Source organism: Gossypium hirsutum, chromosome A04 (genome assembly GCF_007990345.1).
Source record: "Gossypium hirsutum isolate 1008001.06 chromosome A04, Gossypium_hirsutum_v2.1, whole genome shotgun sequence".
Taxonomy (NCBI): Eukaryota; Viridiplantae; Streptophyta; class Magnoliopsida; order Malvales; family Malvaceae; genus Gossypium; species Gossypium hirsutum.
The window spans coordinates 9228905-9251691 of NC_053427.1; the positions used below are offsets into that span (position 1 = coordinate 9228905).

Below are 22787 nucleotides of genomic sequence, written 5' to 3' on the forward strand. Positions count from 1 at the left end.
TCAAATTTATCGCAAATCAATAAACAAAAAAAGGGATTGTATTACACAGATTATTAATCAAAAAGAGAACAAAAAAATTTGTTTTCATATTTTCTTTTCTTCGTTTTTTTTCTTTCATTAGATTTTTTATTTTATTTTCTGTGTTAAATCTTTTTTAAAAATAAAAATAAAAAACGAAAGAGAGGCTGAAAACTTACCTATTCTTCGCGTCCCGCCACCATCGGAGATTCCCCGATCCAAAAGAGCCACGAAACCCCTCAAGTTTCTCGTTTAGGCCATGGAAAATAAGGGGGGACGAGTATTTGGAGGGCAAAATAGGAGCTTTCTCACTTGAACTTGGTGAGAGAGAGGTTTGTTTCAGAGAAATGAAAATAAAAAGAGGGAAAGGAAAGAGTTTTTTTGGTTTTTTTTCTTTCTCTTGAAAAAAGGAACCAGTAGAATAGAAAAGTAGGAAACCTTTTCTAAAATCATTTGAAACGGTACCGTGAGTGTAGTGGGGGTTGTGAATTCTCCCTAAAAGGGATATTTATGCGATTAGTCCTTTTCATTCGCAACTCCATTCAATTGGCCTCCATTTCCAATTTTCTTTTGTTTTTTTTAATTCTAACCTTTAGATTTCATTTGGTTTTTGATTAAGTCCCTGATTAACTTTCCAGTATTTATAATTTTGTACCCCAAATTTTAACTCGTTTTCAACTATGTCCTAAATCTATTTAATCCATTTATTAACTTTTTAAAAAAAATAATAATATTTCACCTATGTGTTATTTAAAATATTTTATATGTTATTTACTTTACATCTATTCCAACTTACTTTAATGTATTGTTTGTTTAAATTCTTATTATTTATTTTAACTTGCTTTATGCATATATTTTATCTTGGTCTATTTTATATGTATTATTTATTTTATATTCCTTACCTACTATATATATGTGTACATATATTCTATGTTTAAATTGTTTTGTACATTGTTGATTAAATTTCTTTTCTCATTATTTATTTTAAATTCATTTCTTATTATTTTAAAATTTGTTTTACATTTTAGTCATTTTAGTTTGCGTTATAATATTTTTAATTCACTTGTCTTTGATTATTAATGATTAGTATTCAAGTTACATATGTTATGTGATTATTGCCATTGTGTATGGTATAATTAGTTTATTCGTATTTTCGTTATTGCCATTTGCTTGTATAATATTGTATTTGTGTTGTTATTACGTACTCTATGGTATAGAAGCTTGGAGGAAAGACTTAAGGCAATAGAAGGCACTGAAATCTTCTCTGCACTAGGTGTTAAAGAACTCAGTTTGGTACTTGACCTAATCCTGCCTCCGAAGTTCAAGGTGCCTGATTTCGAAAAGTACGATGGGACAAGATGTCCAAAAGCGCATCTTGTCATGTTTTACTAGAATATGACCGGTTACGTGAGCGAAGATAAGCTACTCGTACATTGTTTTCAAGATAGTCTAGTAGGATCGGCTCTTCGGTGGTACAACCAGCTCAGTAAGGAAAGGATCCGATCCTGGAAAGACTTGGCGTCGGCATTCTGTGAGCAGTACAAGCATGTATCAGATATGGTGCCTGATCGAATGACTTTACAAATGATGGAGAAAAAGCCATCAGAAACTTTTAGATAGTATGCGCAGAAATGGAGGGACGTCTCAGCCCAAGTGGAACCCCCACTAACAAAAACGGAGATAACCGTCCTTTTTATCAACACCTTAAAGGCGTCGTTTTATGACAAACTAGTGGGAAGTGCCACGAAGGATTTTGCGGATATTGTAATATCCGGTGAGCTTATAGAAAATACCGTCAAGAGCGGTAGAATGGAAGGTCGAGAAAGTTCAAGAAGGGTAGCGTCCATAAAGAAGAAAGAACCATCTGGTGGGAATTGGAAGCCGCTATATCTCGAGTCCGTATCCAAACCAATCCCAACCTCGAAATTATCCATCTTCGAATTTCTATTATCCTCCTCAAACCCCTTACTATCAAACATCACCTCCTTATTCTTCTTATCCCGTTTATGCTACAAGTAACCTGAGACCAACCACTACGTTCCCGCAAAATACAATGCCCGTCTAAAGCTAACCCAAAAACGAGCAAAGGCCAGCAAAACCCAATTTTGAGAGACCACAATTTACCCCTATTCTCGTGTCATATGGGGAACTGTACCCAAGACTTTTGGAAAAGCAATTGATATCCCCGCATTATATGACACCCTTGAGGCCCCCATACCCGAAATGGTACGACCCAAATGCTAGTTGTGCATACCATGCAGAAAATCAGGGACATTCCACGGAAAATTGCCTAGCCTTTAAGAGGAGAGTTCAAGGACTAATTGATGCGGGTATCCTACGATTCGATAGTGCCAGTAATGCAACTAGGAACCCGTTCCCTAACCATACTGAAGGGAATGTGAGCACAGTGGGGAAAGAGGACGAATGGAAAGTCAGAAGATGTGTTTCAGAAATAAAGACAGCTCTGCAAAAAATCTGGGAGCTACTAGTTAAGAAAGGATTGCTTTGTCACCCCGATAGAATTCTCGGGGAAAAAGGTCAAAGTTTTTGCAATTTCCATAGAATTGTAGGACATGACATTCAGTCGTGTGAGGAATTTAAAAGGTTGCTTTAAGACCGGATGGATAATAAGGAGATTAAGGTCCTTAACAAGAGGGAAGAGACCAACGAAAGAGAAGTATGCGCCTTTGACAACCAGTCATCAAGTCTCCCTTATAGCGCGGATCGACCGTTAGTAATTTATTACGACGCGACGAAGGAGCTGGTGAAACCAAAAATGATAATTGAAGTACCATCTCCTTTCCCCTACAAGGATAATAAAGCAGTACCATGGAAATACGACGTCAATATCGTTACACCTGAAGATGAAAAATCCAAAGCTGTAACTGGAAATGTTGGAGAAGTAGGTCATTTCACTCGCAGAGGGAGATATTATTTGAAAGAAGTCAAACCAGTGAAGAAGAATAGTGATTTGAAACAAAAAGGAAAGGCACCAATGTATGAGGCTGAAACTAAGCACGAAACTCCGCCCGAGCAACAAAAAACTAAAGAGCTGGTGGATAAAGAAGAAGCACGTGAATTCTTAAAGTTTATCAAACATAGTGAGTATAATGTGGTGGAACAATTGAGCAAGCAGCCAGCACGAGTCTCGGTATTGTCTCGACTGTTAAATTCAGAACCCCACTGGAATGCCTTGTTAAAGGTGTTGAATCAAGCTTACGTGACAAACAATATATCTGTTGAGAAGCTTGACAGATGGGTGAATAATTTAAACGCGGATAATTTTATTTCTTTTAGTGATAATGAAATACCACCCAATGGTAGAGGCTCTGTGAAAGCATTGCATATCACAACCCACTGCAGGGGTTACATAATACCGAACGTGCTTATTGACAATAGATCAGCACTCAACGTCATGCCTTTGGCCACACTTTCCAGGATTCCGATGGATTTGTCCTACCTAAGGCCTTGCCATTCCACAGTAAGGGCATTTGATGGAACAAGACGAGAGGTCATGGGAAAAATCGAGATCCCTATAGAAGTGGGTCCCTACATATACGATGTCGAGTTCGTCATGGACATTACACCATCATATAACTTCCTTTTAGGAAGACCCTGGTTCTATTCCCCCGAAGCAGTTCCATCATCCCTCCATCAAAAGGTGAAATTTATCATGGATGGTTGTTTGGTCACTGTTGAGGGAGAAGAAGACATTGTAGCATCTATTTGCACCGACGCATCATACATTGAAGTAAAGATGCTAAAGAATGCTCCTTCCGATCCTTGAGTTTGTGAATGCCACATTTATCACTGAGGGAAACAAAATTCCAGAGCCAAAACTCTCGAGAAATACCAGGATGGGTATCAAGTTGACTATAAGAAGGGGAGCTCAAGCCAGAAGAGGTTTAGGGAGATATCTGCAAAGAATAGTCAGGGCTCTAAAGCCAGTACACCACAAGGCCTGATACAGTTTAGGGTTCCAACCGGACATGCGTCAAAGAAGAAGGCAGTGGAAGAAAGATCAGGAAAGAAGGATCGCGAGAACCTTAGGCCGAGAACCGGAATAGGAGCCTATGGAATTCCCTCTTTTGTCAAGAACATTTACGTCTGCAGGAATGATATACCCGGGGTAGGATAATGCACAAGGCACAATGTTAATGATTGAAAAGGGTTTTCAGAATATCAGTATAAATGTCATTGACAAATGAGCTAACGCAGGTAAAGACGTCTCAAGGATACGCCCTTGTCCCCCGAGTTTCAGGTTGAACAATTGGACTGCCAATGACCTTCTTGTAGTTTATAAGTCTTCAGAGTAATGCTCAAACGTTAACATTCTATTTTGTCCTTAGATATAATAGAATTCTTTTGTAAGAGCTTGCATTCGCTCTTTATCATTCAAATGAATATCAATGAAGATGCATTTTGTCATAAGCTTTCACATTATCACTAATTTCATAATCATTTTCTCATTTCATAGTCAATCCTTACATTTGCCTCATGCCATGCCATAACATTTCGTTTGTTGGTTCCAATACTCGGATGCCCCTCTATAGTTTCCTTTTCCATTCAACTTTCAGATGCTCAGATGTCAACAGCATGAACAAACCTGTTACGAGTCCTGAAATAGGTTTTGTGAAGGTTGTTTGTTTAGGAGAATTCGAAGCCGAAGAAAATGCCAAAGACTATGTCTCGTCTCTTGACTTGCTAAGAATGGTGGAACAAGAGGATAAACAGATTTTGCCTTATCAAGAATCTTTTGAAACAATAAATCTGGGAACTGAAGAAAGGAAGCAAGAAGTGAAGATTGGGACTTCTATTTCAGGGGCCACCAGGCATAATTTGATTGTTTTGCTCCGCGAGTACAAAGATGTATTTGCATGGTCATACCAGTACATGTCAGGATTGGATGAAGAGGTAGTGGTCCACAAACTCCCATTAAAATCGAAATGCAAACCCATTTAGCAAAAGCTAAGACGGATGAGACCTGAGATGCTGTTAAAGATAAAAGAAGAGGTCAAAAACCAATTCGATGCGGGTTTCTTACAAGCTTCCAAATACCCAGAATGGGTGGCTAACATAGTCCCGGTACCAAAGAAAGATGGCAAAGTACGAATGTGCATGGATTATCGTGACCTGAATCGAGCAAGTCCTAAAGATAATTTTCCCTTACCGCACATTGATACGTTGGTGGATAACACAGCAAAACATTCATTGTTTTCTTTCATGGACGGATTCTCGGGGCATAATCAGATCAAGATGGCCCCTGAGGATATGGAGAAAACTACCTTCGTAACAATGTGGGGGACATTCTGCTACAAGGTGATGCCATTTGGGCTAAAGAATGCTGGGGTAACATATCAGAGGGCTATGGTGACGTTATTCTATGACATGATGCATAAAGAAATAGAGGTCTACGTTGACGATATGATTGCTAAATCTCGAGGGGAAGAAGAGCATGTAGTGAACCTGAAAAAGTTGTTCGACAGACTGAGAAAGTTCCAGCTAAAGCTCAATCCGGCCAAATGTACATTTGGGGCTACCTCGGGAAAATTGCTAGGCTTCATTGTCAGTGAAAGAGGTATCGAGGTTAATCCAGATAAAATAAAAGCCATTCAAGAGTTACCACGTCAGAGGATTTTTAGGGAGGTTAAACTACATCGCCTGATTCATCGCTCAACTTACCAACCAATACGACCCAATCTTTCGGTTTCTTCGGAAACATAACCCGGGAGAATGGAATGAGGAATGCCAGGTGGCCTTTAATAAGATAAAACAATATTTGTCTAGTCCTCCAGTGCTAGTAACGCCAACTTCGGGAAGACCATTGATATTGTATTTGACTGTGTTCGAAAATTCAATGGGTTGGGTACTAGGGCAACACGACGAGTCAGAAAGAAAGAAAAGGCGATCTACTACCTCAGTAAAAAGTTCACTAAATATGAGGCAAAGTATTCATCCATTGAAAAATGCTGTCGCGCTCTAGTTTGGGTAGCTCGGAGACTCAGGCAATACATGTTGTATCATACAACATGGTTAATTTCAAAGCTGAATCCAATAAAGGACATGATGGAATCACCTGCACTCTCAGGAAGAATGGCACGGTGGCAGATCTTACTATTGGAGTACGACATCGTCTATGTGAGTCAAAAGTCAATAAAAGGAAGCGCAATAGCTGACTTCTTGGCAACCCGAACAATGGATGAATATGAGCCATTGAGATTTGATTTTTCGGATGAAGATTTGATGTGCATTATAGAAAAAGAGGGCGAGTCATCAAAAAAAAGTCATGGAAGATGAGCTTTGATGGTGCATCGAACGCATTGGGGCATGGGATTGGAGCAGTCTTAGTATCACCAGAAGGGAACCATTATCCACTCACTGCTAGGCTGAACTTCTTCTGTAGCAATAACATAGTGGAATATAAGGCATGTATCATGGGACTTCGTGCAGCTATTGAACGAAACATCAAAACTTTAGAGGTATACGGAGACTCAGCCTTGGTGATTTACCAAATCCGTGGAGATTAAGAAGTGAGACACTCGAAACTGGTTAAATACAGTGATCTAGTGGTAGAGTTGAGGAAAGAATTTGAAGAAATAACTTTTAATTACCTCCCACGAGAAGAAAACCAAGTGGCTGATGCCTTGGCCACTTTGGCTTCAATGTTCAAAGCAAACAGAGAAACAGAAATAATGCCTCTTCAAATAAGCATATATGAAGTCCCTGCACATTGTTTCAGCATTGAAAAAAAGCCAGATGGACGGCCATGGTTCCATGATGTCTTAGAATATATCAAGAATCAAAAGTATCCCGAACAAGCAAACGAGAATGACAAAAGAACAATCAGAAGAATGGCAGCGAGATTCGTTCTTGATGGGGACATCCTATACAAAAGAGGAAAAGATCAGGTGCTCTTGAGATGCGTAGATGCTGTTGAAGCCAGAAAAATACTTAAAAATGTCCATTAGGGAATTTGCGGGACACATGCCAATGGTTTCACTATGGCTAGGAAGATTATAAGACTCGGATATTACTGGCTGACGATGGAAAGCGACTGCATTAATTTCGCACGAAAATGCCACAAATGTCAAATTTATGGTGATAAAATTCATGTAGCCCCTTTGCCCCTTCACGTCATGACTTCTCCATGGCCTTTTTCAATGTAGGGCATGGATGTTATAGGGCCAATTTCCCCCAAAGCTTCTAATGGACACCGATTCATCTTTGTGGTTATTGATTACTTCACAAAATGGATAGAAGCCACATCATTTGCCAATGTGACGAAGACTGCAGTTTGTAGGTTTTTGAAAAAGGAAATCATTTGTCGATATGGTTTTCCTGAAAGAATCATTTCAGATAACGCATTGAATTTGAACAACAAGATCATGAAAGAAGTGTGTGAGCGATTCCAAATAAAGCATCATAACTCCTCGCCCTATCGCCCAAAGATGAACGGAGCTGTTGAAGCAGCCAACAAGAATATTAAGAAGATTATTGGGAAAATGACCGAGACATATAAAGACTGGCACGAGAAGCTACCATTTGCTTTGTATGCATATCACACATCTGTACGGACATCTACGGGGGCAACTCCTTTCTCTCTGGTCTATGGAATAGAAGTTGTGCTACCTATCGAAGTTGAGATCCCCTCTCTACGAGTCTTAATGGAGTCAAAATTAGAGGAAGCAGAATGGGTTCGAGCTTGATATGACCAGTTAAACCTCATCAAAAAAAACTTCTAAAGGCAATTTGTCATGGACAGATGTACCAGAAGAGAATGATCGCGGCTCATGATAAGAAGGTACGGCCAAGAGAATTCTACGAAGGAGAACTCGTGCTAAAAAAGGTTCTCCCAATACAAAGAGACCTGCGAGGAAAATGGGCACCGAATTGGGAAGGACCATAGCCGTAAAGAAGGCATTCTCGGGTAGAGCTTTGATTCTCACTGAGATGGATGGGAAGAAGTTACCGAATTCAGTGAACTCAGATGCTGTGAAGAAATATTATGCCTAAAAAAAAGGGTGATCAAGGTGAAAACCCGAAAAGGGCGTCTTGATTAACACAAAAGATTAGGATGAAAACCCGAAATGGCGCTCTAATGAAGCAAGCACTGGCTTAAAAAGCAAGGCATTTTAAACGGTGAGTCAAATAATGAGACTACAGTATTTGAAGCATTTCTAAAATCTCGAAATCTTTTACGCAAGAAGCCATGCTCGAAAAGATTCTTGATTGAGGAACGTGGAAGAGTTCATGCATTGAATATCTAGAGCACTTGTATTTGTTGAACGCAATCCTTTTTCTCTTTATGACATTTTTTTACTATCATTGGTTAACTTTCTTTGTTTGCTACATTTGAAATGAATAAATGTGAGGTATCCTTTTGTCCCTACCTGACCATCTTCATGCATCTCATTATGTGGTTCATTTACATGATAAATAGTGAAATGACATACTCTAAACAAAAGAGATGTTAAGCATTACCTGGATAAAAACTCAATAAATAAAAGAGTCTTAAAGTAAGGACAAATTTCAACCAGGGGCAAAAGAGTGATATTTGAGAAACGTTGATTACTCGTGAAACTTGAGGACGGGTACATGGCCTAAAGAGAAAGTCAGGAGCCGAAGTAATGAATGCAGATCATCACGAAAATCGTGACGAAAAAGGGCATACGACAAACATGCCTAAGGCGCATAGAATAATCATGTAGGCATAAAATCATTTACAACAAACATGTGCATATCATGATAACATCATGCATGACATATACGGGTACTCCAGTAGAGCAAGAGGATGTGATGATAGCTGAAAAGACACATGAGTTCCACTAGATGACATGTTTTGGTATTCTGATGTTTTTATTTCTGTTTCAAAATTCAACTCATATTGCGAGAAATGAGTTGAGCCTCAAGACACGTTGAGGTATTTTCAATTTCTGTCTTTCAAAAAATCAACTCATATTGCGAGAGGTGAGTTGAGCCTTGGGACACGCTGAGGTATTTTCAATTTCTACTTTTCAAAAGAATCAACCCATATTACGAGAGGTGAGTTAAGCCTCAGGGCACGCTGAGGTATTTTCAATTTCTGCTTTTCAAAAGAATCAACTCATATTGCGAGAGGTGAGTTGAGCCTTTTAATTTTTGTTTTTCAAAAATCAACTCATATTGCGAGGGGTGAGTTGAGCCTAGAGTCATATTGAGGTATTCTCAATTTATCATCAAAAAAATCAACTCATATTGTGAGAGGTGAGTTGAGTCTCAAGACACACTGAGGTAATTTTAATTTCTGCTTTTCAAAAATCAACTCATATTGCGAGAAGTGAGTTGAACCTCAGGGCACACTGAGGTATTTTCAATTTCTATTTTTTCAATTCATGTTTGTCAAAAAAATTAACTCATATTGCGAGAGGTGAGTTGAGCCTCAAGGCACGCTGAGGTATTTTCAGTTTCTCCTTTTCAAGAGAATCAACGCATATTGCGAGAGGTGAGTTGAACCTCAGGGCACGCTGAGGTATTTTCAGTTTCTTCTTTTCAAAAGAATCGACTCATATTGCAAGAGGTGAGTTGAACCTCGGGTCACATATCGAGGCATTTTCAAAATCTGTTTTTCAAATTATTTTTCAAAAATCAATTCATATTGCGAGAGGTGAGTCGAGCCTCGGATCACATGTCGAGGTATTTTCAAAATCTTTTTTTCAAATTATTTTTCAAAAATCAATTCATATTGCAAGAGGTGAGTCGAGCCTCGGATCAATGTCAAGGTATTTTCAAAATCATTTTTTCAAATTATTTTTCAAAAACCAACTCATATTGCGAGAGGTGAGTTGAGCCTCGGGTCACATGCTGAGGTGTTTTCAACTTCTGTTTTCCAAAAAAATCAACTCATATTGCGAGAGGTGAGTTGAGCCTCAGGACACGCTGAGGTAATTTCAATTTCTGTTTGTAAAAAATCAACTCATATTGCGAGAGGTGAGTTGAGCCTCGGGTCACATGTCGAGGTATTTTCAAAATCTGCTTTTCAAAGTAAGTTTCAAAAACCAACTCATATTGTGAGAAGTGAGTTGAGCTATTTTCAATTTCTGTTTTTAATGTCTGTTTTTAAAGATTCAATTCATATTGCGAGAAATGAGTTGAGCTCAAGATCATGTGCCGAGTAAAGAACAAAGATTGGAGCTGATTGAAGACACCAGAGCTTGTCTCCCTGAAGTTGCAGTGGAACTGATCGAGGATATCAGATCTTACCTTTCTAAAGTTGCAGAAGAGAAGACCATAAACCTTATTTCGCTGAGGCAGTAGAAAAGCGTATCGAAGTTGCAAGTCTTATATTCCTGAAGATGCAGTGAAACAAATCGAAGACGACGAATCTTATATCCCTGAAGATGCGAGTAGATTGAAAATACAAGTTTCTATCTCTTTGAAGTTACAGTGGATTGAACCAAAGCAACAAGATGCGGTGGAGTGGAAAGAGATTACCTGAACAAGAAGAGCACCAAAGAAATCAATACTTGGCAAGACCGGGCAAAATTGGCCTTTCTTTGTATCTTTGCTCTATTCTCGTTATACGACAATGAGCAAAGAGGGGCAGCTGTTGTAGGCCAATTTTGGCCCGTTTACAAAATACCAGGGCCCAATAAAACATTTAACCCATCCTCAAACCCAAAACCTAAAATTAACCTAGCCCAACATCCAAGCCCAATCCCGAAACCCTAGACCCCCACTTGCCCACTCTCCCATGCTGTCTGCCACCAGCACCATCCCCACTCTCCCATGCTGTCTTCCACTACCACCACCACTCCTCACGCACGTCACATGCCTCCACGCACGGGTCTAGTCACCCATTTCACCTACAAAAAAATGAGACAAGCACGCGAAGATAGAGAGGCCACAAGAGCAAAAAATGAAAAAACAGTAGAAATATTTTTGTATTCGGCTATATAGCTTGGTAAAAATGTAATACCAGAAGACTAGCAATCAAGAGTAAAAACACAGAAAGATGGATCTTCGATTTCATTTTATTTGTTTTCATTTCGTTTTAACTTCTTCTTAGTTTCCTTTCAAATTTACCGCAAATCAATAAACAAAAAAAGGGGATTGTATTACACAGATTATTAATCAAAAAGAGAACAAAAAAGGTTGTTTTCATATTTTCTTTTCTTGGTTTTTTTCGTTCTTTAGATTTTTTATTTTATTTTCTGTTTTAAATCTTTTTTAAAAATAAAAATAAAAAACGAAAGAGGGGCTAAAAACTTACCTATTCTTCACGTCCCGCCACCATTGGAGATTCCCCGATCCAAAAGAGCCATGAAACCCCTCAGGTTTCTAGTTTAGGCCATGGAAAAGAAGGGGGGACGAGTATTCAGAGGGCAAAATATAAGCTTTCTCACTTGAACTTAGTGAGAGAGAGGTTTGTTTCAGAGAAATGAAAATGAAAAGGGGGAAAAGAAATAGTTTTTTTGGTTTTTTTCTTTCTCTTGAAAAAAAGGAACCAGCAGAATAGAAAAGTAGGAAACCTTTTTTAAAATCATTTGAAAAGGTACCGTGAGTGTAGTGGGGGTTGTGAATTCTCCCTAAAAGGGATATTTATGCGATTAGTCCTTTTCATTCGCAACTCCATTCAATCGGCCCCCATTTCCAATTTTCTTTTGTTTTTTTAATTCTAACCCTCAGATTTCATTTGGTTTTTGATTAGGTCCCTGATTAACTTTCCAGTATTTATAATTTTGTACCCCAAATTTAACTCGTTTTCAACTATGTCCTAAATCTATTTAATCCATTTATTAACTTTTTAAAAAAAATAATAATAATATTTCACCTATGTGTTATTTAAAATATTTTATATGTTATTTACTTTACATCTATTCCAACTTACTTTAATGTATTGTTTGTTTAAATTCTTATTATTTATTTAACTTGCTTTATGCATATATTTTATCTTGGTCTATTTTATATGTATTATTTATTTTATATTCCTTACCTACTATATATATGTGTACATATATTCTATGTTTAAATTGTTTTGTATATTGTTGATTAAATTTCTTTTCTCATTATTTATTTTAAATTCATTTCTTATTATTTTAAAATTTGTTTTACGTTTTAGTCATTTTAGTTTGCGTTATAATATTTTTAATTCACTTGTCTTTGATTATTAACGATTAGTATTCAAGTTACATATGTTATGTGATTATTGACATTGTGTATGGTATAATTAGTTTATTCGTATTTTCGTTATTGCCATTTGCTTGTATAATATTGTATTTGTATTGTTATTACGTACTCTATGTTATATTTTTTTTGTTTTATCTAGTTTAAATCATATCATACATTAACCCAACATACTTGCCCGACTTGGATCGCTTGATTTTTTTTATTCCAAACAAATAATGTATGTCGTTCAAATGCCATATTCGCTACTACTTAAAAACAAAAATTTCAAAATAAGGCAATGTTTCGCGTTTTAGAACATCGAGAAATTGTGCCCTAACTTACGGGGTTTCGATTTTCTCGTTGGTTCTAAATAGCTAAATATCCTTTTGAGTTTTGAAATACACGGATTTCCAATTTAAATTAAAGACAAACTTGTGCTCGAGAGTTCATGGTATTGTGTCCTAACTTACGGGATGTGATGCTCCGATATTTGGAGACGAGGAAGTCTTTAGCAATCGTTTTGAGCTAATTCAAGAATTTTAAAATCGATGTTAATAAAAAGGGTCATATTTCAAACTCATTCCCGATTTTCAATTTTCGACACCAAGACACTAACTAATCAATTCGGTACCAATTTTTGGGCGTGTTGAGGGTGCTAATCCTTCCTCGCACGTAACCGACTCCCGATCCTCTTCCCTTGAGTTTCGTAGACCAAAAATACTGTTTTAGTAAACTAAAATGCTTTTTTAAAATAAAGGTGATCCGATCACACCTAATAAGGATCGGTGGCGACTCCCGTTTTAATTTCCATTTTCAAACCACGTCGATGCCCTTTTTTTCAAAAAAATAGTTTCGACATACCTAATACAAAGACTAAAATAATACATTTAATAATAAAAAACTAATTTAATCCATTTCCGATAATACAAATATATCCCAAATACTTTAAAAGTGAATTTTATGCTTTGGGTTTTTGATGAATTTTAGGCTTTGGGTATTAGATGTGTGAAATATTGATGGATTCTAATTAAGTTTTGATTGATAAACTAATAAATGTAATTAAATATATTATAAGATACAAAATTATTGTTTGATTCTTCCATAAGTCGGTTTAGGTCACTTTCATTGGGTGACTTATCTAAGTCTTCTTACGTCTACATTAAGTCGCATCTTCTTTTGAAATTCTATGTAGAAAAAGGATGTATGGAAAGGGAATTATCAAAACAAGACTACGATAGTGTTGAAAATAATGACATGTTAGAAAAAAAAATATAAAAAAGGTGTATATAATTAGTAAATATATATATTTTGTAGCGTTACGATAATTTTAAAAATATATTATTGTTAAAAAATTTTAAATTTCATATAAAATTTCAAACATAATTTTATTGATTTTTTAGAGAAAAATATATTTTGTTGATTGTTTTAAGGATTACGATTTTTTAAATAGTTTTAAATATTTTATAAAGTATTTAATTTTTAAAAATATATCTTTTTAATTGGAAATTCATTAATTCATTTAATAAATAAGATTATACAATTTGAAAGGAGAAAAATAACAAACACACGTATACGTTGAAGAACAAGCTCTATCAATATAACAAAAATTTCAGTTTCAGCATCAATAGATCATTATGGTACGTTGACGATTGGCTATGTCACAACTCAAGCACAATATTTTAGGAGTGATTGCAAACACTTAATATAATAAGAAAATGAGCACTAGATGGTGCAAAACACTTAAAAATATGTTTTTAGATCACTTTAAATTTTAAAAAGAAATTATTTTTAATAATTTTTAAATTTTTATTAAGTGTGATCAGTCACTAAAAAAAACACCTTTTATATAGAGATTTCAAAATTCTTTTAAAAAGATAAATTTGAGGTCTGCGTTGAATTCTAGGGAAAAGAGTAGGTTCAAGAGTCGGTTATGTGTAAAGAAGATTGTACTAGCCCTACAACACTCAAAATTGGTACTTATTAATTACACAATTGTCAAAAATTTAAAATTTAAAAAAGAAAAATCTAATAATTGATTATGACCCCTTAAATAAAACACTAATTTTTCGAGTGAATTAAAATTTCTCAGTGAAATAATTTTTTGTATCTCTTTATATCCACAAAAATATTAAAAATATTTTTAAAAGGAAGTAAAACTCGTAAATTCACTTTATTTAAAAAAAAAGATATCTCCAAATTAATTTGATCAGTGGTCCACCGCCTTGGAGGCCTATGTCCAATGAAAGTATATTTTATAAATTAACTTATTGTTAAACATTAAAAAGATATCTGAAAGAATAATTTTTTATTAATTTTGTTTTAAGTCACCAAAATCTATATTGAACAAATCAAATTTAGTGACAAAATTAAATAAAATTTTAAGTTTACTTGCAAAGTTCAATCACGTATGAGTTAAATGGTAAATTTATTTATATTTTCTAAGTGTAATGACAAACATCAAATAAAATATAGTGATAAATTTCAATACACTTTTATTTAAATTGATCTAATAGACCCATTTGTGTTAACAAAGTTAACATTTATTATTTAAAAAACATCATTTTTTTATTTAACAGAGTTAATATATTTAAAGTTTTATGGGTTTTTTTTCTTCTAGAATTAAACTACAATTGAAAAAAATTTTAAAATATTTTTTACAGAAAAATGTTAACTCTATTACAATTTGGATATATTTGATTAGAGTAACTAAAATAAAATATTTAATAATAAAAGGAGGAATTTGATGCACTCGAGATCCCAATGACTTTGAACTGTATTTTATGCTTGCGTTTTTGATGTGTGAAATATTGATGGATGCTAATTAAGTTTAGATTGATAAATTACTAAATATATTATAAGTTAGAATATTATTGTTTGATAAATCACTTTCACATTTTCTTTTGAAGGTTTCATTAATTGACACTTTAGATGCTAATTTATTTTCTTTTTCTACGTAGAAAAAGGATGATCCAAGGAGATTTCAAATTTATAAATATGTTGTTACTCTCTTTTATTTCTATAAAATTTTAGATTCATTTCTAATCACTCATATTATTTTGTGGTTAAAATATGTTGTTACTCCCTTTATTTCTATAAAAATTTGATATCCATTCCTTATATGTTAAAGGTTATAAATTCAATTTAAAAATTGTAATCCAATTATTATCATCTTTGATATTTTTTGTCAAAATTTGTCAACTTACTTATTTTGTATTAGTCATAAACCACGACATATAAGGGAAACCTAATTAATATGTAAAGTTGACAAATTTTGATAATAAAAAAAAGCAATTTTAACAATAGGACTAAGATTTTTAAATAAAAACAAGAAGACTTACTTTTTAACCTTTTAAGTATAAGGACTAAATCTCAAATTTTATCAAAGTATAAGGACAAATAGATTATTTCAACCTTATTTTGTTTAAAAAGTTTTTTTTTACATTTATTAGATCAAAATATTTTGTTAGTGCTTGTACTTTGACAACATTTAAAATTTAATCCTTGTACTTAAAAAGTTAAAAATTAAGTCCTCTTAGTTTAAAAAACTTAGTCCTACCATTAGGATTGTAAGTATTTTCTATTAAAATCTATACACTTGGATATACGATTTTCTATTAAAATCTGTAAACTTGGATATATGCTGAGTAGGATGGCTCCATATAATGTTGCATATGATTGATAGTAAAAAAATTATTAAGTTGAAAATTTTTAATGGAATTAAAAATGATTGGACTAGAATTTTTAAATTAGAAAAATAGGAGTATTGGATTTTTTTTAACGTTTAAATTACAGGGGCTAATAGTATATTTTAAACAATTTACTATTCTGAAAATAAAAGAATATATTAAAGCATGCTCTCTGGGCTTTTCTTCATCATCCAAACTATTTTATCAACTCAACTTCCCCTTTTCCTACATTTTTATTTTCTTGGCTTATTCCTTCTTGCAATCATGAACTACAACACTTGCTTTCATCTTCTTTTAGCTTTATTCATACCATGTTCCACACTTTGCTTGGCTATGACAGCCAGGAATCCCAACTCCGATCAGTTTGCACTTCTCGAGTTTAAGGATCGCATTACCGGTCCTCAAAATGTCTTGGCAAACAATTGGACAGCCTGAACCTCTGTTTGCAGTTGGATTGGTGTTTCTTGTGGCATCATCCATAAAAGAGTTATAGATTTGAATCTTACAAGCATGAATCTCAGGGGTAGTATCCCTCCACACCTTGGAAATCTTTCATTTCTACTCTCTCTCGACTTGAGTAGCAACCATTTCTATGGCCATCTCCCTAAAGAATTGGGCCAATTGCATCGTTTGAGGATCCTTCAATTAAGCTACAACCGTCTTAATGGGGAAATTCCATCATGGCTTGGGAACTTACAGAGAGTTCGAAGGCTGAACATGAAAAATAATAACTTTACAGGCACAATCCATGAAACACTTGTTAACATGTCTAATCTAGAGATATTGAACTTGGGATTCAATCAATTATCTGGTCAGGTTCCATCTTTCATCTTCATGATTTCTTCTTTGAAAGCTATTAGTCTCACCAGCAATAGCCTATCAGGTAGTTTGCCTAATGATATGTGTCAACATCTTCCCAAACTTGAAGGGCTTTACTTGAGTCTGAATGAATTATCTGGTAACATTCCGTCAAGTATGGTTAAATGCAACAACCTTAAAATTTTATCATTGTCCTTGAATCAATTTACCGGGATCATTCCAAGAAGTATTGGAAATTTGACACGACTCGAAAGGTTATATTTGGGGTTGAATAACTTAAAAGGTATTGAATTTTCTTTGTTTCTTTAATTTAAAGTATTCAGTTTGATTTGTAATAGATAGCAAAATAGTTAATTTGATGGAAACAAAATATGCTTAAAGTATTTTTAGTTGAACAGTTTAAACAAAATAGGTATGTTTTTCACTTGAATTTTCGACTATGTGTGCAGGTCAGATTCCATCAAGTATAGGTGAATGTTACCAGCTTCAGCTTTTGATTTTACCAACAAATCAATTCAGTGGGCTAATTCCAGAAAGTATTTTTAATTCAACTACGCTCCAAGAAATAGATCTATTTGACAACAAATTAGAAGGTATGTTTTTCACTTTAATTTTTTCCAAACTCCAAAACCATTCTCTTTAATTTGTTTCTTCTTTTTTGCTCATATACTTTTATCATTTTAATTTGATAATAAACAATAAGATTTATATGATTTGATTTATTTTTAATTTTTAATTTCCATTAAACTTTAAAAAAGAAATTATTTTTTTACTGCATAAACTAATCTATTTTATATAAGTAAAAAAAAAAACCAATCATTAGAAATCCTTTGTCTGTAGAAGAAAAGAAACCAATGTGGAAAATATATTTATTTTAAAAAATGAAACATATACTGATATACATTTATATACATAGATTCCCATATCACTTGTTGCACGTGATTTTTAACTAGCTTTTAAATAATGTTTTTTTTTAAATTATTCTAATTAGTTTCTTTTTTTTTTTACTTTGTTATTCAAATGGTTGAATATAATTAAAGTATATTAATTTATATAATAAAATTTCAAGTTATAATTAAAGTATATTTACCATATTTAATATACAATATAATTTTACTTCATATAATTAAAAAAATTACCAAAAATAATAAATAATAAATATAATTAAAATATATCAATAATTTTTGTTAATTCAAAAATAGTGCTAATATTTTTTTATCATCATTAAATCATCTGTACAAAATGTAAAAATTGATTTAGTGTTAATTCAATTTCATTTTTTCTTTTCTTGATACTCAATAAATTGATCTTCAAAGTTTGTAGATGATATATAATTAATACAAATATAATATATTAGATCATATAAATATATTATTTATAAAATTTATTCATCAATTATAAATTTACTTGTTATATAATTATTTGGAACTAAATTAATATTTTTTTTTTGTTTTTTAACGTGAATATCTATATTATTATTAAAGCTTTTGATTGAGTTGGTGTCATGAGTTAACCGGACACCAACTCAGTTAGAGAAATTATAAAAATATCCTTTGGTATTTAATATAAGTTATATTATTCGTGGCTACTTTAGTTTTTTATTTTAAAAAAATTATGGTGATATTTGAATCCACATCAATACATAAAACCTTAAATTTATCACTTAAATTTATAATGTCACAAATTAACTCGACACCAACTTAGGAATTGACAACAACATCATCATAAATAACTGTATTCATTTAGTATTTTTAATTTGATGTATTCATATGTTTAAATTATGTTTTACTTACAATTTAATTTATTTTTATTTTAATATGGTGGATATATCATGTGTTATTATTAAATAGTTCCAAATCATGCATTTCATTTTTTTATCATAAGTTATTTTAAAACATAAATTTATGTTCTAAATAGATGGTTCTCATTTTTTCAATATATATTACTTAAAAGATAGAGAAAAGTTGAACAATCAAATAATATATTATTTTGATTTCTTACACTTGTATTTAGGGAAAATAAAGGATTTAACATTTTTATTTCCCAAATTATAACTAATTATTATTAGTGTCAGTCTCATTTTTAAGATTGATTAGATGCCACATTCTCATGCCAAACTTTTATTTTTATTTTATTTCAAGTTTTACAATATTTTAAAAATTATTAGTGTATTATATGTTTTGTCTATAGAAATCACAAGGATTAATTACAACTCAAAACTTATTATTATGTGTCAACTTTCTAATTGATTTCATCACATTTTTCCATGCCAAAATTTTATTCTTAATTGATTTAAAGTTCTATAGTTTTTATTTTAAAAATATATTTTGTGAATTTGATATTCAATAAATATGTATACTAAAAGATGCTATTTTACAGGTAATTTACCACCCATCACCAATGCTCCAAGGCTTAAGCTCTTTTATTGTGGAGAAATAAACTTAGCGGAAACATTCCCAACTCTATCTCCAATGCTTCCATGCTTAAGGAACTAGAGTTGGCATATAACTTATTCTCTCGCCCAATCCCTAAAACACTTGGCAACTTAAGACACCTTGAAATGCTCATAATCAATGGCAATAATTTGATCACAGGATCTACTACTAATCATCAGTGGAGCTTTCTTTCTTCTTTGACGAATTGCAAGCATTTGAGAGCAATAGTTGTTTCAGAAAATCCATTGAGTGGTGTTCTTCCTACTTATATCGGGAACTTTTCAAAATCCCTTCAATACTTCTATGCCTATAATTGTGAGATTAAAGGCAATATTCCCATGGAAATAGGTAACTTAAGCAACATGTTGGATTTAGAGCTTCACCATAATAAATTAAGTGGATTTATTCCAACATCAATAGGAGGACTGCGAAATCTCCAAGGTTTAGATCTTTCCTCTAATAAATTAGGAGGGCCTATCTTAGAAAGCCTCTGTGGTTTGGAGAGAATATATAAGATGGATTTAGGGTTGAATAAGTTGCATGGATCCATACCTTATTGTTTAGGAAATATTTCTGCTTTGAGATATCTTTACTTAGATTCCAAAAACTTGAGTTCTGCAATACCCTCAACTTTGTGGAATCTTAAAGATATCTTAAAAATAGATTTATCATCAAACCATCTACACAATTCACATGGTATTGATGTTGGAAATTTGAGGAGTCTACTGAACCTAAATTTATCAAAGCATCTTCTCACAGGCGATATCTTATCCACATTTGGGGGTCTTCAAACTTTAGTTTCTTTAGATTTATCAAATAATAAACTACATGGTCATATCTCTGAATCATTTGGTGGTTTGATTAGTTTGGAATTCTTGAATTTATGCAATAACAATCTCTCTGGAGTTATTCCCAAATCTTTGGAAAAGCTTTTACATCTAAACTATGTTAATGTGTCTTTTAATAGACTTGAAGGGGAAATTCCTACCGAAGGATGTTTTCCAAATTTTTCTAGTACATCATTCTTGAAGAATTTTGCACTTTGTGGTCCACCTAGATTGCTAGTCCCACCTTGCCAAAACGACATCCGCAAAAATTCCCAAATGGCTATATTGCATGCTTTAAGGTATGGTTTATCAACAATTGGTATTGTCATAGTACTAATAGTCTTAACTATTATGTACAGAAGATACCAAATTAGGAGTACAACTCTACCAATTAAGGATGATTTGTTGTCTTTGAAAACACTGAGAAGAATTTCACATGCTGAACTTTCACAAGCAACTAATGGATTTGAGGAAAGCAATATGCTTGGTTCAGGGAGTTTTGGATATGTATATAAAGGGAGGCTTTCAGATGGAATGGAAGTTGCAATAAAAGTTTTCAATTTGCAAATAGAGGGAGCATTTAGGAGTTTTGACATTGAATGTGATGCTATGCGTAATATAGTTCATCGTAATATTGCCAAGGTGATTACTTGCTGCTCAAGTGTTGACTTCAAAGCCTTGGTGCTTAAGTACATGTCTAATGGAAATCTTGAGAAATGGTTACATTCTAATAACTGTTTCCTTGGTATCATACAAAGGGTCGACATAATGATAGACGTTGCGACAGCTATAGAACATCTCCACAACGGACATCCAACACCTATAATTCACTGTGACTTAAAACCAAACAATATTTTATTGGATGAAGACATGGTTGCACATGTGGGAGATTTTGGTATTTCCAAATTGTTGGGAGAAGGTGATGAAATGAAGCAAACCCTGACTCTTGCAACTATCGGGTATATGGCACCAGGTGAACTTTTTTTCTTTTTTATTCTTATTTTTTCTAATTTGCATTTTATATTTTTTTTGTTTCATGTGTATGTGGATACATATTTGAATAATCATTTTAGAAATAATTAAGGATTAACGATGCTCTAATTATACTTGAAATGCAGAATTTGGATCAGCAGGAATTGTTTCTGTAAAATGTGACGTCTATAGTTACGGGATTATCCTTATAGAAACTTTCACAAAGAAAAAGCCAACTGATAATTACTTTGCTGAAGAAATGACTATAAGGCATTGGGTGAAAAGTTCATTGCCTAAAGGAGCGATAGAAATTACAGATGTTGATTTATTAAGAATAGAGGATGAGTACTTTGTCGTTAAAGCAAACTGTATTTCATCTCTCATGGAGCTGGCTTTGAATTGTTCAGATGAGTTACCAGAAGAAAGAAAAGATTCGAAAGATGTTGTGCTTGAGTTGAAGAAAATCAAACAAAGGCTGCTAAACAACATCCAACATGTTTAACAGAGATGGTGAGTAATGAGTATGGTTGTGGTTATTAATTCACACTTAACTTTATCATTAATTCAGCATATTTAATCAATTCTAACATTTTAATCATAGATATCTAATATGTCAGTATTCGTAAAAATTAATAAACTAATTATTTGGCATAATTAAAATAGCATTTTTTTCTTTAAAATTCAAAATTTTGCAAAACAAGATGGAAATCAATAAAATGAGCCACAGGCCTTCCCATGAATTACGGTTTATGGTAGCTTTGGTCAAGTTATTTTCATTGTTACATTGGATTTTCATAGTTTCTTTTTTCATTTATGGTATAATTTTATTTTAATTTTTTGCCAAATATTTTATTTTTGGATTTTCGTTGCTTTTCTCTAATTAAATAAGATATTTACTTTCATTAAAGAAGTATGTATTTAAATTTCACTTATTGTGTTAACGGATAGGGACGAAGCTAAAAATCTTTTTGGAGCCGAATTAAATTATAATTTTTACGATAGTAAAAATGTAATTTCACTAATTTAATAGTTTATTTTTTTATAATTTTAAAAGATTAAATTAAAGTTTTGTCATTTTTAGGGGGACTAAAATATAATTTTACCTTTACTAATTTAAAATTGTAAAAATCTTAAAGGGCCTAAATAAAAAATTTTCCATTTTAGGGAGATAGGGCCCTTGGTAGCCACCTAAGTACACCTCCGTTAATGAAGCCCTCAACAAATGGTATTATTCTCATGTTGGAGTTTTGTCTGTTGATTCCGTGACCCTATGGGTTCATAGAGATGGTTGCAAGGTAAATGCTACACATGCATTGGTTGGTGGTTTGAATCCATGCGCACATGTTCTCCATTATTATTCCATAGAGGTTGAGGATAAAATCTTAACATAGGGACAATACCATTAATTGTTGAGGGCAGTGCTGACTACCTAGCAAAAACTACTACTCAAAAGACTTCTCTTGAAATAGTCGATCTCCCTCAACAAAAAGTCAAGTATAGATATGTTATGGGTGATTATAGTTTATCCAATCAATGGCATATAAGCTTTTATCTGTTTTCAAGTATTTTACGAGTCTTTCTCTTCATTATCTTTTACATTGTTCAATGCAGAGACAAGTATAACACAATGATCATAATTGAGCTAGCTTGCCTCGCCAGTTAATTTGCTGCTTTCCATTTATTTAGGGTTATTTAGAGTGTTTTCTATTTAATATTATCATAGTTGAAGGTATCATTTACAATCTATTATAATTGTGTTTTTGGCTAGTGGTTGTTGATCAAGGAAAACTAGAGGAGGCCAATAAGAAGAATGAAACTCCGCATGCTTTACTATCATGTGCTAAAAAATAAAGACTTTTTTCCCGATGAAATTTGTATTGGGCTAT

At 33.2% G+C, this 22787-nt stretch overlaps 1 protein-coding gene across 1 annotated transcript; it reads left to right on the forward strand.

Annotated features, from left to right (window-relative positions):
- Nucleotides 1-3013: 3013 nt before the first annotated feature.
- LOC107908078 (receptor kinase-like protein Xa21) lies at nucleotides 3014-21403 on the forward strand. Its single transcript, XM_041111158.1, has 6 exons — nucleotides 3014-3277; nucleotides 3627-3679; nucleotides 16298-16821; nucleotides 17117-17260; nucleotides 19262-20902; nucleotides 21048-21403. The coding sequence occupies exons 1-6, from the start codon at nucleotides 3014-3016 to the stop codon at nucleotides 21401-21403; spliced, it is 2982 nt and encodes a 993-aa protein (XP_040967092.1).
- Nucleotides 21404-22787: the final 1384 nt, after the last annotated feature.

Bases quoted from the DNA above. Each gene is read 5' to 3' on its own strand.
- LOC107908078 (XM_041111158.1), top strand. From the start codon at position 3,014: ATGTATGAGGCTGAAACTAAGCACGAAACTCCGCCCGAGCAACAAAAA. The intron at 17,261-19,261 runs GTATGTTTTTCA...ATTTGATCACAG, and splicing joins ATTTGACAACAAATTAGAAG to GATCTACTACTAATCATCAG. The intron at 20,903-21,047 runs GTGAACTTTTTT...CTTGAAATGCAG, and splicing joins TATCGGGTATATGGCACCAG to AATTTGGATCAGCAGGAATT.